The sequence below is a fragment of the Myxine glutinosa genome, chromosome 7 (genome assembly GCF_964187855.1).
Source record: "Myxine glutinosa chromosome 7, kmMyxGlut1.1, whole genome shotgun sequence".
In the NCBI taxonomy this organism is placed as follows: domain Eukaryota; kingdom Metazoa; phylum Chordata; class Myxini; order Myxiniformes; family Myxinidae; genus Myxine; species Myxine glutinosa.
In genome coordinates this window covers 190751693-190776277 of record NC_136267.1, presented here as the reverse complement: position 1 = coordinate 190776277, position 24585 = coordinate 190751693, and the positions used below count along the sequence as shown (strand labels likewise).

At 42.8% G+C, this 24585-nt stretch overlaps 1 protein-coding gene across 9 annotated transcripts in view; it reads left to right on the top strand.

The window, feature by feature from the left end:
* The window catches only part of LOC137431911 (protein ITPRID2), a 227741-nt gene that overhangs the window by 111169 nt on the left and 91987 nt on the right, over positions 1-24585 (top strand). For 7 of the 9 annotated variants that reach the window (XR_010985368.2, XR_013624197.1, XR_010985367.2 and 4 more), the window contains exons 5-8: positions 1200-1256; positions 6258-6306; positions 6450-6560; positions 21634-21836. Coding sequence is in view for 3 of the 9 variants with exons in the window: in XM_068123744.2 (XP_067979845.2) it covers positions 1200-1256; positions 6258-6306; positions 6450-6560; positions 21634-21836 (420 nt within the window). In the remaining 6 variants the exon portion in view is untranslated. Of the gene's footprint in view, positions 1-1199; positions 1257-2061; positions 6307-6449; positions 6561-18427; positions 19657-21633; positions 21837-24585 lie in introns of those variants that run through there. The other 2 variants (XM_068123746.2, XM_068123747.2) reach the window with 2 other exon arrangements.

Here is a 24585-nt window from a genome sequence, read left to right as displayed (position 1 = left end):
CACTCGAAAAAAATCCGCCATGCTGTCGTGATGGAACCGCCATGCTGTCGTCGGTATCCGTAATAAGAGCGTAAAGCGGCCGCAACCCAGTCGCTCATAGTCTTCCGCAATCGCCCCACCAGCTAGCACGGCAGAGATGCGAATGCCATACGGCCTTCCTGCGGCATCTTCCCGACTACGGGCCGACACTGTTGCGGCTGCATATCGACTACAGAAGAACTACCACGTCTCCCCTGCGGCTATGGGAGACTGACGACGACAGCAGTAGGACCAGTGGCGGCCGAGTTACGGCCATTGGCGACAAAGATACGACTGCCTGGCGACTGCATTACGACATACCACGATTCCATGGCAAGACAGGATGGTGTGAGGGTCTCCGTGGAGTGAGGTCCTGTGGTGCCGACAAGGATATGGCTTTATTGTTTGGACTTGGGACTTTTGGGAACTTTATTTTTGGGACTTTGGTCCTTTGGAAACTTTATTTATGGGACGTGGGACCAGTGGAAATAATTTGTTGGACTTTATTTCCATTCTCTCTCCCTGCAGAAAAGTTTGATTATTACATTACAATGATACATCTTTATTAACTTTGTTATTGTACATCAAACATCTTTATGCTTCATGTCATACATCATTGAAATGAATAAAGTGAAATGTAAAATAGAGAAATAAAGATTTAAAAAGTTGTGTGAATCGTCTCCAATCGCCGGCGGTCTTATTGCAGTCTTGCGGACGTCGGAGTAAACCGCCACCCGGCCCCAATGCAGTTGCCGCTATCCGCCATCGGTCGTAATCTAGCCGCCAGACTGTCGCCATGCTGCCGCCGTGCATCCTCAATGCAGTCGTCGTCGATCTTCAACAGTCACCATCCCACTCGGGGCGTTGTTGCAATGCAGTCGCAATGTGGCCGCCTGCAGTCGCCATACTGCCGCCTGACCATATTTGACCGCCCGAAATCGCCAGTGGTCGCCGAAAAATCTTGATCGCCGGCAGTCGCCGGTAGTCGCCAAAATATCCGCCTATGTGTGACTTAGGCATAAGATCTCAAGGCAGCGAACTTGACTGTTAAGCCAACACTAGACGTAGAAGATTATAGAAGTGGAGAAAATGGAGAAAAGACAAAGCAAATTTATCAGACTTGTCAGAAATAAGAATGTTTGATATCCTGAAGTGGACTTGATGATTTTGTTTCATTGCAGGTTTGTTTCCTTGGTTTGAAAGTAGTTTGGAAGATGATCTTTCATTAGGAGCTGAAGGTAACGTCGATGTTTTTGTACAATCTTTATTTTTGTACTCCTCCTCTCTCTATTCCATCTCCAAGGAGTACTTGGTTTTCACTCCGTTTGTTTTCTTGTTACTTGCAAAAATCGAAGATTTTTTTTTTTCAAGTATATTGATTGATCTTGTACATTCTGTCTGTGTGTCTGCTTGTTTATTTGTCTTCATGTCAATCGCCTACAGATCACAATTTCAAACGAATATTTATGAAACTTCACAAAATGGTGGAGTTAGTCATAAGGAGGAAACAAACCTATTGATTTTGAGGTCAAAAGGTCAACATAGGCCAAATTTCTAAAATTGTCAATTTTCATCCGATTGACTTTGAAATTGAACAGAATTTGCATATTCAGTCACTAAACTGGGAAACCAGCTATTTTAAGGTAAAAGGTCAAAGGTCAACTCGAGGTCAAACTTCCAAAATCATCAATTTTTATCCGATTGACTTGAGAATTAAATGGCAATTGTATTGTTACGTTGGTGGGGGGTAAATAATGAAATATCTTGGCCGAGATATAATCGTATAAGTTGCATGCTCCAAGTGTTGCGAAGAAGAAGAACCCACCCTGATGTATGCAAGTAATGTCGAATGTCCGGGTATGATCGTGTGTGTGTCCATACGAGGAGTGGAGCTATGCTAATTATGTGGGGCTTAAGGATAAACCCCAGTGTGTAAATTGCCCTGTGATTTTTTCCCTTCGTTGTTATTGCATCAAAAAGGGCCGCCATTACAACTACAATGATCACACTGTAAATGGACTAATTCGCTCACAACGCCGCCAGGGCTAACCAACACCCAGCACATTTGCCGATTGGCATGCAAGCCCCGCCTCATGGCCTTCGACGTCATCCAAACATTCCCGAACGGAGATTGGACTCCGCCCCCGACGACTCGTAACGAGGAGGCCATGCCCTGACCCTCATGATTGATGGAGGCCCAATGGGATGATTGAGTATAACTCGGTGATTGGACCGAGTGGGGAGCGAAGGAGGAGTGCCGCCCCGGACGCCTCACGTACGTGGTGCTGCGGAGAGTGACTGCGCGCCACTGTTGGAGCGGTTCCAGGCCACCTTGAACCGCCATTTCATTCCACGACCTCGTTGAGAGAGATAAGTGCCGGCACTATACAAAAGGCCATTATTTATTTCCTTTAACTTTTGTTTTCCCCTTGTTTGTATACGAGTCTGAGTGGAGATTTCTTAATTAGGAATTTTAGTTTTTGCCTAACCTTTCATTGTTACTTGCATTTTGTGGGAGTAATGCATTCAAGTGTGTGTGTGTGTGTGTGTGTGTGTGTGTTTGTGTGTGTTTGTGTGTGTTTGTGTGTGTTCGTGTGTGTATGTTCGTGTGTGTGTGTGTTTGTGAACAAGATATCTGAAAATGTTCTGAATGGATTTGGATGAAAGTTGGTGGGATGATTTCCTTTGGGATAAGGAAGAATTGATTAGTTTTTGGTGAAGCTCAGGATATTATTCCTGATCCAGGAATTTTTTGAAGGATTTTTTTTACCATTGGAAGATAGGGCTCATTTTTTTTAACATTATCTTCTATATATTCTATATTTAACATTGTGATATGAAAATAGTTTTCATATTTGTTGTAAATGTAGTTTAAACTCGTGGTTATGCGTTAGAGCGGTGTATTTTTTTAGCAGCGTCATCTTCAATGTCAAATTTTTTTTTTCTAATAAAGACATATTCTGTAATTTTAAAACCACCAAAGTGTGTATTCGGTTTCCCCATTTCATAAAATGTATCGTTTGATACGTATAATGCTTTAAAACTGTTTTCTTTTTTTTGCTTTTTAAACCTCACAAGAGATATCAACATTTAGCTCAGCGAATGTCATTCGCGGTGTCAGTATTTGATGAACTTATAAAGACTTAGTTCCAGATTTGTCAATGGCTGAGGTATATTAACAAACGAATAAAACAGATATGGCAAAATTCCAACTTTTTTTTTAAAAGATCGCATATTCACCCAGGGTTGTGAGAGGCTGAAGAAGAATAAACCTCGCATGGGCTTCCCAGACCAAATACATAATTCTGGTTCTGGCTCTGCGATTTTCAGGTTTATTACTCCCGCAAGGGAGTAACGCATTCAATCGTGTCCGTCCGTGTGTGTGTGTTCATATGTTCGTGTGTTCATGTGTTTGTGAACAAGATATCTGGAAAAGTTCTGCACAGATTTGGATGAAAGTTGGTGGGATGATGAGTTTGTGGGAGGAAAAATTGATTAGTTTTTGGTGAAGCTCAGGATATTATTCCGGATCCAGGAATTATTTCTGGAAATTTTTTTGGGAAAGATTTTTTCTGTTTTACCGCATTAAAGCTTTTATTCTTATTCTTAAATGATGTTTTTCTCCTCTAATTCCGAGATATATCAAAATAAATTCTCTGACAGTTAGGGCTTACTTTCTTTTCATTTATTGTTTTGGGGAGAGGGGATGTTAAACAAAACGTATTATTCCAACTAAACCCACGGCAGGAGTATGCGCTCTACTGAGTGGCGTTATAGTTAAATCATTATTTGTCGAATTTTACTTTCCTTGTATTGTGGATTTTGCTGTCCCGTTTTTGTGTTTGTGGGTTCGGATTAACCCCTGTGTGTGTTCCGGATCAGGTAAGACCTCGAACCTTCCCCCGCGTGTCACTACCGCCAAGTTGGGTATACGCCTCGGAGTTGAAGCTTGTTTTGGCCATTTGTCCTCTTAGTGTCTTGACCCCAGGGACGCGACAGTATAGTGCCTCACTCAAATGGGAAACCAATATCAATTTTCATCTGAAGAATCATCAATTTTAATCTGATTCACCCGAGCTTTGATTAAGATCGTCAATTTTAATCTTTATACAATCGACAATTTGATGTATCCATGGCAATTTTTTATTTTGGGGAGGGGTGGATTTTGCAAGTATCGTGCACTGCATGACATCTTCTTGTTTGTTGTACACCGCTCCTTTCCGATGCCATCTCCAGGCGCTGCATAACGTCAGTACCGGGCACCGAAGGGGGCTCGGCAATGACGCATGCTGATAGGGAGTACTCAGTTTTTACTCTGGTTGTTTATTTTCTTGTTTGTTTGTCCGGGCGATATCTCAGCCATCCTTTGAGCGAGGAAGCTGAAATTTCGGCACAATAGTGAGCGTGATTTGACAAAAAGTGTTTTTTGTTTTTTGATTAATCAATTAATTGATTGGTTATTTAATTTTTATTGATTAATTAAGTACTTATTTATTTCCTTTCTAATCTGGCCATTATCTGCTAACCTTTTGAGTTAGGAAACTGATATTTGGACACGACAATGACCAAGTGATTTGGCTGCAAAGGATATTTTTGATTTATTGATTAATCAATTAATCGATTAATTATTTAATTTATCTGATTCATGACTTCATTAATCAATTTTTTTTAAGTTACAGATTCAGATGAAATGGTGGTGGTTTAGGTATTGTACAAGACAAATGATTCACAATTTAATTATCTTACCATTATTATTTATTTATTTTTATTATTAATTTCTTATTTCTTTTCTTTCTCATCTGAGCAATATCTCAGGCACCTTTTGAGCGAGGAAGCTGATATTCGGACATGGCAGTGACCAAGTGATGTGGCTATAAAGGATATTTTTGATTTCTTGATTTATCGATTAATTCTATTTATTGATTAATCAATTAATTATTTAATTACTCCAGTAATTATTTAATTAATTAATTATTTTAAAGTTACAGGTTCGGATTTGTATGGTGGTGGTTTAGGTATTCTCTTGGCATTAGCCTATTGATTAATTAATTCTTTTATGATAATTATTTACTTTCTTTCTCATCTGGGCAATATCTCAGGCACCTTTTGAGTTTGGAAGCTGATATTTGGACATGACAATGACCAAGTGATTTGACTGTGAAGGGTATTTTTGGTTTATTGATTAATCAATCAATAATTATTTAATCATTCGATTTATGACAATTTTTTTTAAAGTTACAGATTTGGATGAAACGGTGGTGGTTTAGGTATTCTATTAGCCAATTGAATAATTATTTAATTACTTTATGATTATTATTTATTTATTTTCATTATTAATCATTTATTTATTTTCTTTCTCATCTGGGCAATATCTCAGGCATCTATTGAGCTAGGAAGCTGATATTTGGACACAACAGTGACCAAGTGATTTGGCTATAAAGGGTATTTTTGATTTATTGAAACTTGATCAATTAATTGATTAATTTTTTTTTTTCAATTAATGAATTGATTAATTAATTTTCAAAAATTTACAGATTTCGATTAAACGGTGGTACTTTAGGTATACTGTTAGCCAATTAATTAAGAAAATAATTATTTAACAATCATTATTTATTTATTTCAATTACACAATCCATCTATTGTTGTGCACCGTTCCCCCCCCCAATTCCATCTCCATCTGTAGTCAGCTTCGCTGGGCACCGGAGGATATGTTTATTTATTTATTTATTTGGCATGGGTGCGGTTCACTTTGAATGTAACTGTACTTGTATTTTTTTTTAATATTGGTTGAATGTTATCAATGTATTGATATTGCCTCAATGTGACGAGGATAGACATTGTCTTGTGGGTTAGATCACTTCTTGCATCAAGGTGCTGCTGATGCAGTGTCCCTGTAGGTTAGAGCAGGAATTTGGAATTTAGTCATGGTGCCGTCAATGGCTGCCTACTTTTCGCAAAGGACACCATGGGATCTCTAACGCCCACCAATCAATACTGGCAGATGGGCCAACTAGATTAACATCGATCTCAGGGACGGCACACGTATTGATACCTTGTCCTGCGTGTGAAACCCCGGATTTATAATTGGATTGATATTCAAATCCTTGCTATGCAGCTCAGAGGTGTGTGCATACCTCTAGTCTCGGCTAACCTGCCAGCCTTTTCACAAGCCTCTGGACTATCAATCTTGGTTATTATTTCCTATTCTCAAGGGTTATTGTGGTTGTGGTTTGTTTCAGCTGAGAATCTTATGGGAGCCAGTGGGAACTTGGCACAAGACGTTCACAGGTATGTGATCACACAAATGCTTGTACTGTAGTTATGTTTGATCTTCATTTGATTTTTCTTTCATATCTTGGATATACTTCATGCATTATATTTCCCGATGCCTGTTTTCATTGGGCCTTGATTTTCCTCTGTGGTTTCCATAGAGTTTTTGGTCAGTCAGGGTCTTTGACAAGCCTGCAAGCTGGTAGACCATCTGTCTTGCCATGGTTAAACAGTAGTCTGGAATCGTCAAACTTTGGCAACACAATCTTCAGGCAAGTATAAATAAACCTTCCAAGGGATGTGGGCAATGCCTCATCATTTTGGATAACTCCACTGATTAGGATTTCAAGTGTTTAACAGATGTACAGGGGATTCTAAGTATTTGTTTCGATCCTTTCATTACCCTTGCCAGAGGAGAGGTATTGCATTTGAGTTTTTTGTTTGTCTGTCTGTTTGGTACTTGTGAAAATCGAAGATATTTCAATTGTATTGGTTGGTCTTGCGAGTTATTCTGTGTCTGGCTGCCTGTCACTGTCTTCCTGTCTCTGTCTGTCTGTCTCTGTCTGTATGTATGTCAGTCGCCTACAGGTCACAATTTTCAACCGATCTTCACGAAACTTCACCAAAGGGTAGAGTTGGTCATAAGCAAGAAGCCTATTGTTTTGGGGTCAAAAGGCCAATTGGTCAACATAATCCAAAGGTCACCAACTTTGTCAAATTTCTAAAATCCTTAATTTTCATCTGATTGACTTGAAATTGTGAGAGTATTTGCTTAGCATGTCACTAAATTCAACCACCGAGTATTTTTGATGTCATCATAGGCCAACAAATTATTTTAGGGATTTTGTAAGTATCGTGCTGTGCACGACATATTTCTTGTTTGTTTGTTTGTCCGCACAGAATAAGTATCATTTTCTCTGCAACCATTGGTCCAATTGACAGGACATTCTCACTATAGGTGCAACTCCTCCTGTATAATTTTTAATGGTAATTATGATGTCATAGGTCACGTGGTATGGGCGCCATATTGGAAAAAAACAAAAAACTTTGCACTTCTATATCTCGGAAAGCGCTGCATAGAGAAAATTGACTTGGCTCATTGTAAAGAACTCTACATTGGGAATAACATATGTTAATGATGATGTCATAGGTGCCTCCATCATGCCGTCATAACGACAAGTACAAAACTTCATCCGATCAAGAAGAAATTTATTGAGCGTCATCTCGGGATAAATTGGTGGAGAAAAAAAAATGTCATTGGTCACGTGGTTTGGCCGCCGTATTTGTTTTAACACAAAAGCCTTAGAAACCACGGAAACATCCTGGCAAGGGTCTGCACTCTCTGGTTGCTCTTTCTTGTTTTGGTTTGTCATTTCGTTTTGCATTTCATGTCAGGGTTCGAAATAAGCACTGGCCTGGGTGCCAAATGCCACCAAAAATACTTTTTGTCCACGAAAATCTGTCCCTAGGTGGCCCATGTGGCCACTTGTCAAAATCGTCGATGTAATTGGTCGATACTTGTCATTATGCAATCTTAACAAACAGCACTTGCCAATTGGACGACAAGTCATACAGCAAAAGTTGTACTGACTTAATTTGCTTCCCTTACCAGGAGTTCCGACGGTCGTGCGATGTAAATTATCTTCATAAACATTTACCGTGTATCGCTGCTTCTTCCGGTGATGGTAGACGAGGGTATTACAAATAACGCTTCAGTACCTTCAATTGTATCACGAGTAAGAGGACTCCGTGTTATTTTCACATTAGCTTAATCTACGTTGATTTAGACTTCACTTAACTGCAAAAAACAAACAAACAGAGGAATTCCCGCTTTTATCGCCTGTTCCCGCCTTGAGAAGGTGTATATATAGCAGCTTGAGCCGTCGTTTTACCTTGTGTCGTTTTTCAATGGTCGATTCAATTGGTACAATAAAATAATAACTACAATAATTATCAGAGTTAAAAGTAATAAAGTGATCCCGCCTGACCGCTCCTTTGAATATATTGTTGCGGTTGTGCCATAAAGGCAAACCCCCTATAGTCAATTGCACGACAACATGGAGCCTGCATTAGCCAGTTATGTCTTATTGAATGTAAAGATTAGCCCTTTCCCATTGTGCAGTAATAAAGACCAAATATGCGTTGAGTTAGGCAGGATGTCAAGCCTTCGTGGCTGGGAGAAGCCATTACTAATGTGCAGGAAGGCGTGGCCAGAAGCACAGGCCCATAACCAGTGAGGAGGCGGGATCTCCTTGCCAGGATGCGACAAGCCTCAGCCAATGGGAGGCTCTGGAACATTTTGAAGGGCGTGGGCGGGTCTGGTAAAAGCCCACGCGGAGCGCATTATCATTCTCTTTGCCTCGTGGACGACACGATTCTCTTGTGGATTTCGCCACGTGGACGACCTCCTGCTCTGTTCTCTCTTTGCCTCGTGGACGACACGATTCTCCTTGCCTGCGATTTCGCTGCGCTCAGGACACGACTCTCTTTGCCTGGGATTTCGCTGCGCACAGGACACGACTCTCTTGTTGTAGATTTCGCCACGTCGACGACCTCCTGCTCTGTACTATCTTGCTTGTTGCGTCGACGCCCGACACCCAGTGCCTCTTTGCCGATCTTTTGCGCCATCCGGCTGACCTGCAAGCGTTGGCATTTCTACACGACTCACCTGCACTGGAGTTCATCTACCTATGCTAAGTTCGTCCGTGCTGACTTCGAGGCGGCGGTTCGTCCTTCGGACCTGACCTCATCGAGCCGCGAGCTGCGCACACCAGACCACGTGATCACCAGCGAGGCAATTCCAGCACGTACATCGGTACGCCTTAACCAGTGTCTTTTCCCCTGTGTGAGAGTGAGTGTGTCAGAGTGTGAAGGCGCCAAGTCGGGGTTATTAGTAGGCAAGAGTTGGTAAGCTGTATCTTCGTCTCTGTTTCTCTGTGCCTTCTAAATAAAAGGCTGTACATTTTGTTGTTACTTTCCAACCTGTTCTGTACGTCTTTTCTCAATTGGCCTAGCATCATCCGGGACCGAATTTGGCTAGACTCAGGTCCATAAATCTCGTGGGGTAACGCCGCTCTCCCCACCGTGCAAATCCGCTCGGCACCCATAAGGTGTAGGGTTCGATCGCGCGGTTCTTCGGCACACGCATGCACCTTGATCCGTGCACCTTGAAGGTATTCGTGATTCTCCGGTATTAACCGAGGGGAATCGCGCAACAAAATTGTTGTCGAGGGGGATTTTTTAACCCGGCCCCTCGTACCTCCGGCCCCTGCAACAATATTTTGGAACTTTTACGCCATTATAATGACGGCAATCCCATAATTATAATGGTTAATCTCACAAACACCGCCAGCCAAAAACAAACTCATGCAAACACATTATCCAGTTGTCCCATTATCAATCAGCTTGGCAAGCCAGTCACGCCTTACTACCGTTTTCCATGGAGATGTGTGCTAGCTTGGTGCTTAAGCCACTTGGCGAGCACTCCACAAGCTGCTTGGTGATGGAACACACCGACTGAGTGGTATCGAAAACTGGAGCGAACCCCGCTGTGGTCATATGTAGGTAACGACATCTCCCACAGACTCATGAAACAGACACAAGGATAAATAAATGAAAGTAAAAATGTGTGTGGTGCGTTTTGTCTGCTTAGTACCCAGCTTTGAGCGGCCCTCGAACGGGTTCCCGAGTTCTTGCACGGGAAGCGCACGCCTTGGCGCGAAGTCGCATTCCCCCGCCAGTCGCTGCCGTGAAGGGAACAGGCCCTCGCTCCTTCCTCACCGTCCCACGCTCCACAAAGCACCGAGGTCTCTCAGGCGCACACGCCACGGAACACCGCCGCCATGAAGCCAGCACCACCGGGATCAGAGAGAAGTATGCGGCCGCTTTTTCCTGGAGCCAGGAACGGGGAGAGTGCGAATGCCACCCCCAACACCAAGCAGAGACAGAGACAGACAGAGACAGACAGAGACAGACAGAGACAGACAGAGACAGACAGAGACAGACAGAGACAGACAGAGACAGACAGAGACAGACAGAAACAGACAGAGACAGACATGCATGACTGCTTGCGACCAAAGCCAGGACCAAGAGAGTGAAAATGGCGTGCTCTGCCTTTTTATCCCTCGTGCTGGAACCTTCTTTCTGATGTCATGCGTGTGCCAATCAAAGAGCGCCACCGCTCACCTCATCCAATCGTCCTTCGGGACGTGGCCTCACGGTCACTCTCCGCGCCCATCGAGATGATTCACTGAGTGGTGTTGCCGTGGTCGAATGTCCGGAAGCCTGTTGGAGGTTATTTGGTTTATTTAGTATAGGTGCGGAATGCATGGCTGGTGTTGCATGTCTCATAAGGAACAAAGGGAAACCCACATAGGCAATTTATATAGAGGGAATTATTCCTTCCACCCTAACTAATTAGCATAGCTCCACCCCTCGCATGGAGACAAGTATACAAACTTATCGGCCATGCGGGCTGACTGAGTTACATCGAGGTGTCTACATGGCATACGGAGCACACTACCCTCTACAAACCTACCTGGCCTAAGGTATCTTGCATATGTTGCATTACAATAATAGTTTAACTTGTATATGTTACAGTACAGTAGTAGTTTAACTTGCATATGTTACAGTGTAGTAATACTTTAACTTGCATATGTTGCAGTGTAGTAATACTTTAACTTGCATATGTTACAGTGTACTAATAGTTTAACTTTCATATGTTACAGTACAGTAATAGTTTAACTTGCATATGTTACAGTACAGTAATAGTATAACTTGCATATTTTACAGTGTAGTAATAGTTTAACTTGCATATGTTACAGTACAGTAACAGTTTAACTTGCATATGTTACAGTACAGTAATAGTTTAACTTGTATATGTTACAGCACAGTAATAGTTTAACTTGCATATTTTGCAGTGGAGTAATAGTTTAACTTGCATATTTTACAGTGTAGTAATAGTTTAACTTACATATGTTACAGTACAGTAATAGTTTATCTTGCATGTTTTACAGTGTACTAATAGTTTAACTTGCATATTTTACAGTACAGTAATAGTTTAACTTGCATATGTTACAGAACAGTAATAGTTTAACTTGCATATTTTACAGTACTGTAATAGTTTAACTTGCATATGTTACAGTGTAGTAATACTTTAACTTGCATATGTTGCAGTGTAGTAATACTTTAACTTGCATATGTTACAGTGTACTAATAGTTTAACTTTCATATGTTACAGTACAGTAATAGTTTAACTTGCATATGTTACAGTACAGTAATAGTTTATCTTGCATATGTTACAGTACAGTAATAGTTTAACTTGCATATGTTACAGTACAGTAATAGTTTAACTTGCATATGTTACAGTACAGTAATAGTTTAACTTGCATATGTTACAGTACAGTAATAGTTTAACTTGCATATGTTACAGTACAGTAATAGTTTATCTTGCATATGTTACAGTACAGTAATAGTTTAACTTGCATATGTTACAGTACAGTAATAGTTTATCTTGCATGTTTTACAGTGTATGAATAGTTTAACTTGCATATGTTGCAGTGTAGTAATAGTTTAACTTGCATATTTTACAGTGTAGTAATAGTTTAACTTGCATATGTTACAGTACAGTAATAGTTTAACTTGTATATTTTACAGTGTAGTAATAGTTTAACTTGCATATTTTACAGTGTAGTAATAGTTTAACTTGCATATTTTACAGTGCATTAATAGTTTAACTTGCATATTTTACAGTAGAGTAATAGTTTAACTTGTATATTTTACAGTGTAGTAATAGTTTAACTTGCATATTTTACAGTGTAGTAATACAGACTTGGCATTTAATATGGAATATTTTTTTTTTTCTTGACTTGGGTTTACTTTCTTAACTCAGTATATCAATCTGGTGAGTTTCTTTTACACTTTGGTGATTTATTTGTGAAAAGAACCATGTCACTGATTGTCTGTCGCAGCAAGAAGTCAACAACAGGATTATATCACAGGTGGCGTGGCAAAATGTATGGACATGTGCATTTGATGATTGGCTTCACAGTCGGGTATACAAGGGTTGTTGCGTTCTGTATTAGTGGAAAACAACTGCTGCACGTCTCCAAAAGTTATTGCTGCTTCCTCTGGAGATGGTCCGTCAACTCGACAATGCTGTTTGTCATGGAGTGGTGGCTTTACGAAATTACGGCATGAAACAGCGTGCTATTGCTCGGCAGTATGGCATCACTCAAGGTCAGGTGTCAAAGATCCTGAAACGAAATGCTCAGAGGGGTGTCCCTACTCCAATACCGAGGCCAGGACATCCCCGCAGAACCACAAGGAGGGATGATCACCAGCTGCACCGGTTAGTCCGCAATGGCCGTACCAAGTCAGCTAATCGGCTTAGGGCTGAGTGGCAGCAACTGACAAATGTGCCTGTATCCAGAAGGCTAGTCAACCAACGACTGGTTCAAGCAGGCTATCGTGCCAGGCGTCCCCTGAGAAAGCCACGCCTGACCAGACAACACCGCCAGCGCTGATTGCATTGGGCCAGAGAGCACCGTCAATGGCAGCCAGGACACTGGAATCACGTGATCTTCAGTGACGAGTCTAGATTTCTGGTCTATCGTCAAGATGGCCACGTCCGAGTGCGCAGACAAGTGCATGAAGCCTACAACAAAGATTGTATAGTGACAAGAGTCCAAGCTGGAGGTGGTGGGGTGACCGTTTGGGCTGCTTTTCATGCAGGGGGCAAAACTGACCTGGTTGTTCTGAATGGAAACCTGAACCAGTTCAAGTACAGGGCCATTCTGGAAGAAACATTGCTTCCATTTGCTCATGCAGCCTTTCGAGGAAACTTTGTCTTCCAAGATGACAATGCACAGCCTCATCGTGCTCGCATGATCCAACACTTTCTTGCTGACCGTGGTGTAGAGCATATGGAGTGGCCTCCCATGTCCCCGGATATGAATCCGATAGAGAACCTGTGGGCAGAATTAACACGTCAAATCGACCACTTGGACCAGCAGCCGACCTCTGTGCGTGAATTGCAGAAGGCTGTCACTGCATGGCAAGCGATTCCTGTCCAAACCTTGGCAAATCTCGTGAACAGCATGCCTCAACGTGTACGTGCTCTCCTGAATGCTCGTGGGGGTTACACGAAGTACTGAACTGTAATTTTACTGTCCGTAATCCCAGTCGTAATTTAACTTTTGTTTTTGTTAAAAAAAAATTTGGCTAATGTGCAAAATAAAGAGATATTTCTGGAAAACGCACAGCAGTTTAACACAGTACTGTCCATGAATTGAGTTCGATATCAGTTTACATCACTTTCAAGGATCAATTTATTTGTTTCGAAATGTCAAATGTGGTTTTTGTTTCTTTTAAAGGTCACATTAACAAAATCTAGATTAATTTCAACATAATTCCAATGAACTTTTGGTTCCAAGACATCTTGAAAAGTAAGTTCACCCCCACAAAAAAAATATTCCATATTAAATGCCAAGTCTGTAGTTTAACTTGCATATGTTACAGTACAGTACTAGCTTAACTTGCATATTTTACAGTGGAGTAATAGTTTAACTTGCATATGTTATAGTACAGTAATAGTTTAACTTGCATATGTTACAGTACAGTAATAGTTTAACTTGCATATTTTACAGTACAGTAATAGTTTAACTTGCATATTTTACAGTACAGTAATAGTTTAACTTGCATATTTTACAGTAGAGTAATAGTTCAACTTGCATATGTTAGTGTAGTAATAGTTTAACTTGCATATGTTACAGTACAGTAATAATAATAATAATAATGCATTTATTTTATATAGCGCTTTTCAGGAAGCCCAAAGACGCTTTGACAGAGTGCAAAACATAATGCATAGCAAAACATAAAACAATTGCAAAAAAAGAAGATTCAATAGGGAAATATTCAAAGCACAAAGGAGGGAGAAGGAGAGGAGATAGTCAGGGGTTAGATGCTGTGGGTTAAATGTTGAATGCAGTGTTGAACAGGTGGGTCTTGAGTGATGTTTTGAATGTGGTGAGTGAGGAGGAGTCTCTGATGGTGTGAGGTAGCGAGTTCCAGAGGGTGGGAGCAGCGATGGAGAAGGAGTAATAGTTTAACTTGCATATTTTACAGTTCAGTAATACAGGGTGACCCCAAAAAACCTCCCACATTTTGAAAGGCTGTAGCACTGGCAGTAGTGAGGCGGGAGGGGCGGGGCTAGGGTATGTTGGTAGCCCAACCCCAACCGTCCTCAGTCGCCAACATGGCGTGGTCGGGAGCACACCGTGCGTTCGCTGTCGAAGCGTTCTCCACAAACAACCGTTCCGTGATCGCCGTGCAGAGGGCCTTTCGAAGACGTTTCTGTATTCCACGGAACCAAAACGTTCCAGATCGGAAAACCATCTTGCAGTGGGTTGAGAATTTCAGGGCAACAGGCTCAGCTTTAAAAAGAAAATCACCTGGTCGACCCAGGAGCGCTCGTACGCCTGAGAATATTGAAGCATTGAGGCGATCTGTTGTGCAGTCTCCGAGACGTTCTGCGCGGAAGCATGCTTTAGCTGAAGGGCTATCCCGGGAAACTGCAAGGAGAATCTTACACAAAGACCTCCATCCACTTCCATCCATACAAAATGACGGTTGTGCAAGAACTCAATGCGAGAGACTGGATAAGCCGCAGGGAGTTATGCGAGAACATTCTGCAACGTGTTCCGGAAGATGCTGTTCTCTTGTGCAGTGACGAAGCTCATTTTCATTTGAGTGTCTCTGTGAACAAACAAAATTTTCGCTCTTGGTCTGAAGAGGACCCTCGCATGCTACACGAAAGACCGTTGCACTCCGATCGAGTGACTGTGTGGTGCGCTGTTGCCGATGTTGGCATCGTGGGTCCTTATTTCTTTGAAGAGGGTGGTGTAACTGTTACCGTAACTTCTGACCGTTACATTGATATGCTCGAAAACTTTCTAAGGCCACACCTCGAACACCTTGAGCTTGAAGAACTCGATGTGTGGTTTCAGCAAGATGGAGCTACGGCACACACAGCTCGAAGATCATTGCAATTGCTGGGGAAATGTTTCCGGATCGGGTGATCTCGTTGGGTGGCCGGCCCGTTCCCCTGACCTCGCCCCTCGTGATTTTTTTTTTGTGGGGCTACCTTAAATCACGAGTGTATACTCATCGACCCCAAATTCTTGAAGCCCTTCAGGTTGCTATTCAGCAGGAGATAGCCGCTGTTCCACCCGACATGACCCGTCGAGCCATGGCAGCCTTCAGAAATCGCCTCCAAGCGTGTATAGACAATGACGGCCACCATTTGGAGGATGTCATCTTCAAAACATGATGAATAAAAACTGTATTGAATGAAGTTTCCTGTGTGCAAATAAAATCTTGATTATCTTTAACCATTTTTTTTTTCATTTACCTTTGAAATGTGGGAGGTTTTTTGGGGTCACCCTGTAGTTTAACTTTGACTATTACTTTAACCACTGAGGCACTCGGAAACATGGTGGTGGGATGATGAAGTTGGAAAGAGGATCGACGAGAAGAGGAAGAAGTTCAAGGAGTGGCAGAAGGTGAAGGGTACGGGATCAGAAAAAGCAGAACATGAAAGTTATAAGGCAGCCAAGACGACTGCAAAGAAAGAGGTAGCAAAGGCGCAGGAGGCATGTAAGAAAATGTTCGGAGAACGCTTGGATTCGGAAGAGGGTCAGAGAGCGGTATTTAGGATTGCAAAGCAGATAGCGAAAGAGAGGTGTGATGTGATGGGGGTGAGTTGCTTGAAGGATGAAGTGGGACAAATCGTTGTGGACCCAGATGGAATTAAAGGAAGATCGAAAAGATATATGGAAATGCTGTTGAATACAGAGAATGAATGGGATGGCAACATAGAGAGTAACCCAGTTTTAGGACCGGCAGAGAAGATAACTGAGAAGGAAGTTGAGGAAGCGATAAAAGCAATGAAGAGTAGAAAAGCGGGAGGGCTGACGGGAGTTGTGGGAGATATGTTGGAGGCAGCAGGAAGTTGGGGTGTGAAGAGAATGACAGCGATCTGTAATCTGGTGGTGAAAGAAGGCCGCATTCCAGTGGATTGGGAACTGAGTACCTTCATCCCTCTATACAAGGAGAAAGGCGACCCTCAGGAGTGTGGCTCGTACCGAGCGATAAAGTTATTGGAGCATGGAATGAAGGTATTGGAAAGGGTGTTGGAGAGGAGGATAAGGAAGAAGGTGAAGATTGACGAAATGCAGTTTGGCTTTATGCCAGGAAGAGGAACGACAGACGCACTCTTTATTGTGAGGCAGTTGCAGGAGGAGAAGTACATGGAGCAGAGGAAGAAGTTGTTTCTTGGGTTTGTTGATCTGGAGAAAGCATTCGATAGGGTTCCATGCGAAGTATTGACATGTGCATTGAGGAAGTGAGAAGTGGAGGAATGGTTGATCAGAGTAGTGATGGCAATGTACAAAAGAGCGTGCACAGCTGTAAGGACGAAGGACGGGAACAGTGGTGAGTTTGAGGTGAAGGTGGGAGTGCATCAGGGGTCGGTACTAAGTCCACTACTATTTGTAGCTGTGATGGAGGTGCTGGCCCAGAACGTAAAGGAGGGTTTACTGTGGGAGTTGTTGTATGCAGATGATCTGGTGTTGATTGTGGAAAGTATGGATGGACTGAAGGAAAAGATGAACAAGTGGAAGGAATGTATGGAGACAAAAGGTCTGAAGGTGAATATAGGAAAGACGAAGGTGATGGCAAGTGGTAAAGCATGTGGTGAGGTGGAAAGAACTGGGAAGTGGCCATGTGCTGTGTGCAGGAAGGGTGTCGGACTGTCGGAGTGAACTCCATTCAATGTACAATGTGCGCTGAGTGGGTTCATCAAAAATGTAGCGGTCTGAGAGGGTCATTAACCAGTGTGGCAGCTACATTCAAATGTAAGGTGTGCACAGAGGGAGCTGCAGATGGAGGAAATGTTGAGTTGGATCTTGGAGACGGCGTGAAGCTGGAAGGTGTGAAAACATTTTGCTACCTCGGAGACATGCTGAATGGAGTAAGTGGATCAGACTCGGCAACGGTTGCTGGAGTGAGATGTGCATGTAAGAAGTTTCGGGAAATGAGTGGCGTGCTGATGACGAGGGGAGTGTCGTTGAAGCTGAAGGGAAAGGTGTATGCTGCATGTGTGAGAAGTGTTATGATTTATGGGAGCGACACATGGGTCATGAATGTAGAGCAGCAACGATGGTTGGAAAGGGTGGAAATGCGAATGGTTCGGTGGATGTGCGGAGTATCGTTGAGAGAGAGAGGAAGACAAATGATGAATTGCGAAAGATGATGGGAATAGAGCCTGTGATTGATGCTGTGAAGAGGAACAGGTTGAGATGGTTTGGTCATGGGTTGAGGAAGGATGAAAGTGACTGGTTGAGAAGAGTGATGGAAATGAATGTAGAAGGAAGTAAGAGGACGGGGAAGACCGAGAAAGACTTGGCTAAAGATGTTGGAAGAAGAAATGCGGGCAAGGGGGTTAACAAGGAGAGATGCAGAGAATAGGGCAAAATGGAGAAGATCGTCATGGGGACCGCAAGGCTAACCCCCGCTCTAGCGGGGAAATGGCCTGAAAATGCATGTTGTTGTTGTTTTTTTGTTGTTTGTTTGTTTTTTCGTATACAAGATCGAGGCTCGTGAAAGAGCGAACATTAATCACACAGAAAGACAAACCGACACATAAAACATATAACATCAGGAGCTGTAGACAAGATGGGGAGAGAGGGGGAAGGACACAAGCACAGCATTTGAGAGCAGGGACCGAGAGACATGGAGACATTGAGAGATCTGTGGGAGGGAGAGGTCTTTGGGGGGGAGGCATGGGAAGGGGGGGGGGGGGGGTTGGGTGAGGTATAAAACATATGGACACTGCCAGGACTTCCAGGAAAGAAGTTGGAATTTCAAACAAGGTGGGTCTGGGGTGAATTAGTGGGGGTAGAAAAGATCAAGGTTTTGGATGGGGGAAGATTAGAGGTGGTGGTGAACAGCTGTTTTAAAGACCTGGAGCGAGGAGTGGGATTGAAGGGAGTGAGGGAGTTTATTCCAGAGGCGGGAGAAAAGTGGAATGAAAGAGTGAAGGTGAGCAGAGAGCCGAGATTTCGGCAGTTTAACCATCAGAGGGTTGCTGGCAGATCTTGTGCGACCTGTAGGAATATTTGGGGGACAGAGCACAGAGAGAGCTGGGGGAGCAAGGCCGGAGAGGAGTCGGTAGAAGACAGAAAGACCACCTACCTGCCTGCGGTGAGTGAGTGAAAGGCCCTCAGAGATAGCTTCATCGCGGGAGATTCCAATGATTCTGAAAGCTTTGGTTTCAACAGCGTGAAGCCGAGCTAGGTGTGAGGCAGGAGCGGCCCATAGTGAAGAACAGTATTCCATTGAGCTGCGGATGAAAGCCTTGTATGTGGTGAGGAGCTCAGGTGTGTGTAGGAAGGACTTCGCACGACGGAGGATGCCCAGTTGGTGCCTGACTTTGGAGGCCAGATTTGAAATGTTGTTTTCCCAAGAAAGATCATGGCAGATAGTGAGACCCAAAAGCTTGAGCGACAGAACTTCTTGGAGAGGATTGTTGAGAAAGTAGATGGGAGGGTTGTCCAGTCGAGCTTTTCGGAGAGACATAGTAAGAGTGTGAGATTTGTCAGGATTGAAAGACAAGTTGTTGTTGTTGTTGTTGTAGTAATAGTTTAACTTGCATATTGTTGCGGTTTTGCGTTTTTGCAATAGTAAATATGATAATACAATAGTAAATAGCCTGAACAAGTTGATCAAGGCCAAAGGAAGGCGGGACAGGAAGAGTGGGAGTGTCCGGTAAGCATGAGCCGCCAATCAGGGCTCGAGGGGAGTGGCTTACCACTGCGGCAAAACGCGTGGTTTGGAACATTCGATGCGGGCCAGGGCGTGGCAATATAACCCTGTGCCCGAAGCCCCCACCGGAGTTAGGAGGAGGGACGCGCTGAGACGAGTTAAGAGGAGGTACGCGCTGTGACAAGTTATGGGAAGGGAGGCAGACGAGTTATGAGGCAAGCCCTTGCGTCGGTTCAAAGCGCTGAGTTACAAGTTGAGTTCTCGGTTGAGCTTGAGTCAGATCCTTTGTTGAGTTACGAGAGTGAAAGCGCGCAGTTGTATTAATTGCGCTGTGAAAGACAGCCATGCCGGGCTACAGAGATGCGCGTATATTTTCCCGCCTGCCTGCCTTTGCCAAGACACATGCCGTGAGGATCCTTCCCGCCTGCCTGCCTGTCTTCACCGGGGAACGTGCGGCGACCGCCAGAGGGCCATGCCGGGTGAGCTGATCCTGAACGACCAAAGCCGGCGCCTCCAGCGCATGAACTTTTCTTCCTTCATCCCCCTGTGAGTGTGAATGGGCCCATTGTCTGGGAAATAAGTTAAGACTGACTAAGATCTGCCCTGTGTCTCTCTTTTCTTCCGAAACATTGTACATAATAGTGTAAATAAATTGTGTTATTTCTTTGATTCGACCGTCTCGTGTTTTCTATCATTGACTGAGCATGGTACGAATTATATCGCTCTGATCGGATTCCAATAACAAGGTAACAGCACGGACCACGTGGTACGCCATCCGCTCGGACGTACTCAAATTACGCGTGGTTCGTGCGAGACTTGATCCCCGCTTCCGCGGCGGCGTGGGTACTTAGGTACGTGCGAACATTCTCCCGAAACCCTGTCCCGTGTCTGACCGGAAGTGGCGACTCAAGTCTCGCGGTTGCGAAGAACCCAGGAGAACAAGGGGCTTAATCTCCCCTTGGTAAGGGGTCGCGCAAAACCGTAACAATATTTTACAATAGAGTAATAGTTTAACTTGCATATTTTACAGTACAGTAATAGTTTAACTTGCATATGTGACAGTACAGTAATAGTTTAACTTGCATATTTTACAGTGTAGTAATAGTTTAACTTGCATATTTTACAGTGTAGTAATAGTTTAACTTGCATATGTTACAGTACAGTAATAGTTTAGCTTGCATATGTTACAGTGTAGTAATAGTTTAACTTGCATATGTGACAGTACAGTAATAGTTTAACTTGCATATGTTACAGTGTAGTAATAGTTTAACTTGCATATTTTACAGTACAGTAATAGTTTAGCTTGCATATTTTACAGTGTAGTAATAGTTTAACTTGCATATGTTACAGTACAGTAATAGTTTAATTTGCATATTTTACAGTTCAGTGATAGTTTAACTTGCATATTTTACAGTACAGTAATAGTTTAACTTGCATATTTTACAGTACAGTAATAGTTTAACTTGCATATGTTACAGAATAGTAATAGTTTGGGGTTTGTCCGTTCTCCATCTCTAATTGCTGAGCATCAACTGAGGAAGTAGCACACACTATTTTTGTCGTGTTTTATTTGACTGCCGCCAACCGTAGACTAATCAGAACTGACACATTAACCTTTATGCTTCTCAGTATGGTAAACACAGTTTACAATGCGACATTTATTTTTGCATCTGATCGAGAACAAGAGCACCATTTCTGAATATTGCATCGAGTAGAAGTTTGTTGTCAGCTCTTTATTTTGAGATCCAGTAATTGTATTCATAACATGACATCCCCCATTTGTAATGAATACAGGTGTACACTGTTTGTTCACATTAGGAAAATGGTAAATTTAAAACTGGAAATTTGGTGAGGCCAAAGTTTCAGCCTCACGTGCTTCAATTTCAGCAATAAAATGCTTTTTGCTGAGCTTCATGTTTCAGCCACGATGTGGTTTTCCTCCAAATGAAGGATCGGGATGATCATCGTTTACCGTGGTGTTCTTGTTTTACATGCGATATTTTGGGGGCTGAAACCTCACGACTCAGGCTCAGGCATCACTGAGGAGACGCATTTTAAGTTTTGTGTTGTCCACAGCAACAAAATAAAAATGTACTTTTGAATTTGGAAATGTCATAAAATAGCCTATGAAAAGGTTAAGTGACAAAAGATAACATTTTGTTGTCTGGTTTTGTGATTTTCCTGAAATAGTTTCAATTCTTTCCAATTTCCCCCACCCCACATTAATATAAAAATGCTATTCATTTTGTTTACTCTGTCGTGCATGTTCCTTATAAAAGTGTTTTCTGTTGCAATTATATGAAGACTATATGTGGTGTGTTGATCCATGGTCTCCTAATCTCCTTGTATTTCATGTAAAACTACATCAAAGTCTCTACTAATGTCTGTCCTGCATGCGATTTGTCCATAAGGTATTCCATGAGCTATGGATCAATGCAAATACTACAGACGTTAATTTTCTTCGTTCGTGTTTTGTTTGCATTGATGCAATTTCTAAGAAAAGCAAACCTTTTTTCGCAATAGCATTGCAGATTTGCTGCAGTTACACAGAGAAGATCCCGAAGAAGTTCTGTATAATCTTGGGTTTGGGCATCATGAGCCACACATTGGAGAGAAGGTTCCGGCACGTTTCTTCACGGGGCATTCCTCTGCCCAAGGAATCGATTTCCGCCTCTTTCTCGAATGTCAAATGAAGCGATTAAACTACGAAAACTCCTCACTGGCACGTAAGTACAAAGCAGGTCCCACTACTCCCTTTTGAGGAACTTCTCCAGATTCCTCCTCATTGGTAAATTTGCTCCTCTTTATGCCTATTTTTGTTCTCTAATTTTACCAATAATCTTGCGAAAGTATTTATCCTCACGTCTCGTTTGGTGAGTTCTTCCTTATGTATGGGATTTACACCATGTTTGCGTGGTCATGTGGAGGAGGTGCAATAAGACTATGGGGAACAACGAAGAATCATTCCCCATAGTAATTTCCCACCGCAAGGTCTCGGGTGTACCAAGTTAGACATATTGTTAGGCCGCAGTTCGGAATTTGCGCCCAGTATTGATTTGACGTTTTAATGAGAATAAGTTTTGTCCAAACTTGGTACACTTTTATAGTTTTATGGCTGACCAACATTTAATTTACTCAGATATGGACACTTTATTTAATGTCGCCATTTAATATTCACTACTCCCTCACTCTCTTCAATCCCACTCCTCCCTCCACGTCTTTAAAACAGCTGTTCACCACCATCTTTTATCTTCCCCCATCCAAAACCTTGATCTTTTCTACCCCCGTTAATTCACGCCAGATCCACTTTTTTGAAATACCGACTTCTTTCCTGGAAGTCCTTGCAGCGTCCATGTGTTTTATACCTTTCCCACCCCCCTCCCCCCTTTCCATGCCTTGTCCCCACCAAGCCCTCTCCCTCCCACAGATCTCCCGATGTCCCTGCTCTCTACTGTTATACTTGTGTGCTTCCCTCTCTCCCCATTTGATCTCCCGCTCCTTTTATTATGTGTTTTATGTGTCCTTTTTTTTGTCCCCCGTCGCACAGCGGAGCGAAAGGGGGACTATGGTTTTCCCCTCCGCCCGTGTGTCCATCCGTGCGGGTGGGCGTGCATGCGGGCGTGCGTGCGTAAGTGAAGGACCGCATTCGAATTTGGTGTGTGGGTGCAACCCACGTCAAAATCCAAGATGGCCACCGCCATGTATGTCTGATGCCATGTATGTCTGAACCTTGTGAGCTGAATATCTTGTAAAATAAGCGAAGTACCAACTTCTAATCTGGTGTTTGGGTGTATCTAGGCATAAGGAAGAACGCTATTGAAAATTGGGTCGCCACGTCAAAATCCAAGATGGCCGCCGCCATGTATGTCTGAACCTTGTGAGATGAATATCTTGAAAAATAAGCGAAGTACCAACTTCTAATTTGGTGTGTGGGTGTATCTCGGCATAAGGAAGAACGCTCTTGAAAATTGGGTCACCACGTAAAAATCCAAGATGGCCGCCACCATATATATGTCTGAACATTGTGAGCAAAATATCTCGAAAAATAAGCGAAGTACCACCTTCTAATCTCGTGTTTGGGTGTATCTCAGCATAAGGAAGAACGCTGTTGTAAATTGGGTCGCAACCTCAAAATCCAAGATGGCCGCCGCCATGTATGTCTGAACCTTGTGAGATGAATATCTTGAAAAATATGCGAAGTACCAACTTCTAATTTGGTGTGTGGGTGTATCTAGGCATAAGGAAGAACGCTATTGAAAATTGGGTCGCCACGTCAAAATCCAAGATGGCCACCGCCATATATGTCTGAACCTTGTGAGCGGAATATCATATCATAGCATGTTTTCTGCGTCTTCCACTTTGTCAACTCACATCACTTCCCTGACGGGGGACCGAGGCGTAACGCTTGTTGTGGTTAATGTTAGCTCTTACACGAGCCTCAATCTAGTATACAAAAAAACAAAACAACTCTGCACGTGTATCGTTTTATCCTGGTGGATTAGCATCAAGAGTGGCCAAGCTCTACTCTCATCACACACCACCTCACCCTCTCTCCTGCACAACACCACCTCACGTTATCTTTAAAAATAGCTTATTATTCTTAGCTTATTACTACAACAGCTATTGCTTCGGGAACACATTACAGTGACATTGCTATAGTCTTGTAATTCTACTGGCAACTCAACTAAGTGCTGACTTTAGCTTCATATGGGGGTTAGCGGGCATAATGGAGGGCCTGGAACATAACTCCGATAGTAGTACCTCCTATGGTCATGGGTTCAAAGTTTGCGCATTCGAGTTTCACACCAATGTCAAGGAATCCTTCAAAAGATAATGACCAGTGATCAGTGAAGGAATAGAAAGAAAAAAAGATGGATACTGGAGAAGGTCTTCCAGAGAATCAAAATTTGTCTGATCATGCATCTCATGCATGCACCTGAAGGAATGTCATCATGTTTCAGTCAAATGAAAGCAATGTCGACAATGTACATGATGAGGAGAAACAGCTGACCACAGTTTCCTAGTAACCTCATCAAGCCTGGGATTTTGAAGAGACTGGCACCAAAGAAACTCATTCACCTGCAGGTATCCAGGCACCAGCGATCGTTTTCCCTGGAGAAATATCTTCACTGGAAGTTGAACAAAGGGCATTTTGTCAAGCTACTGCAAGGACAAGACAGACACAACATTCGTGGAGAAAACTAAACAAGTTTACTTGTAATGCAGCATCTCCTTCCTCTTCTTGGAGCATGAGACCACACAGTACTTCTTGAACAAACTAGCGTCATTGGCCACCAAGGTGATCAAGGTTGAGGACATGGATGACTGTATGAATGTTAGAGCATACAGCGTTGGTGACGGCTTGCCTGGGCTACTTTTCTGCCAAGATGAAAAGCTGGATCTTTAGTAGGCTAGATGGAGGAAACGTGGGTGGTATCCATTTTTACCCTCACCAGAGGACAGGGTATTGCATTT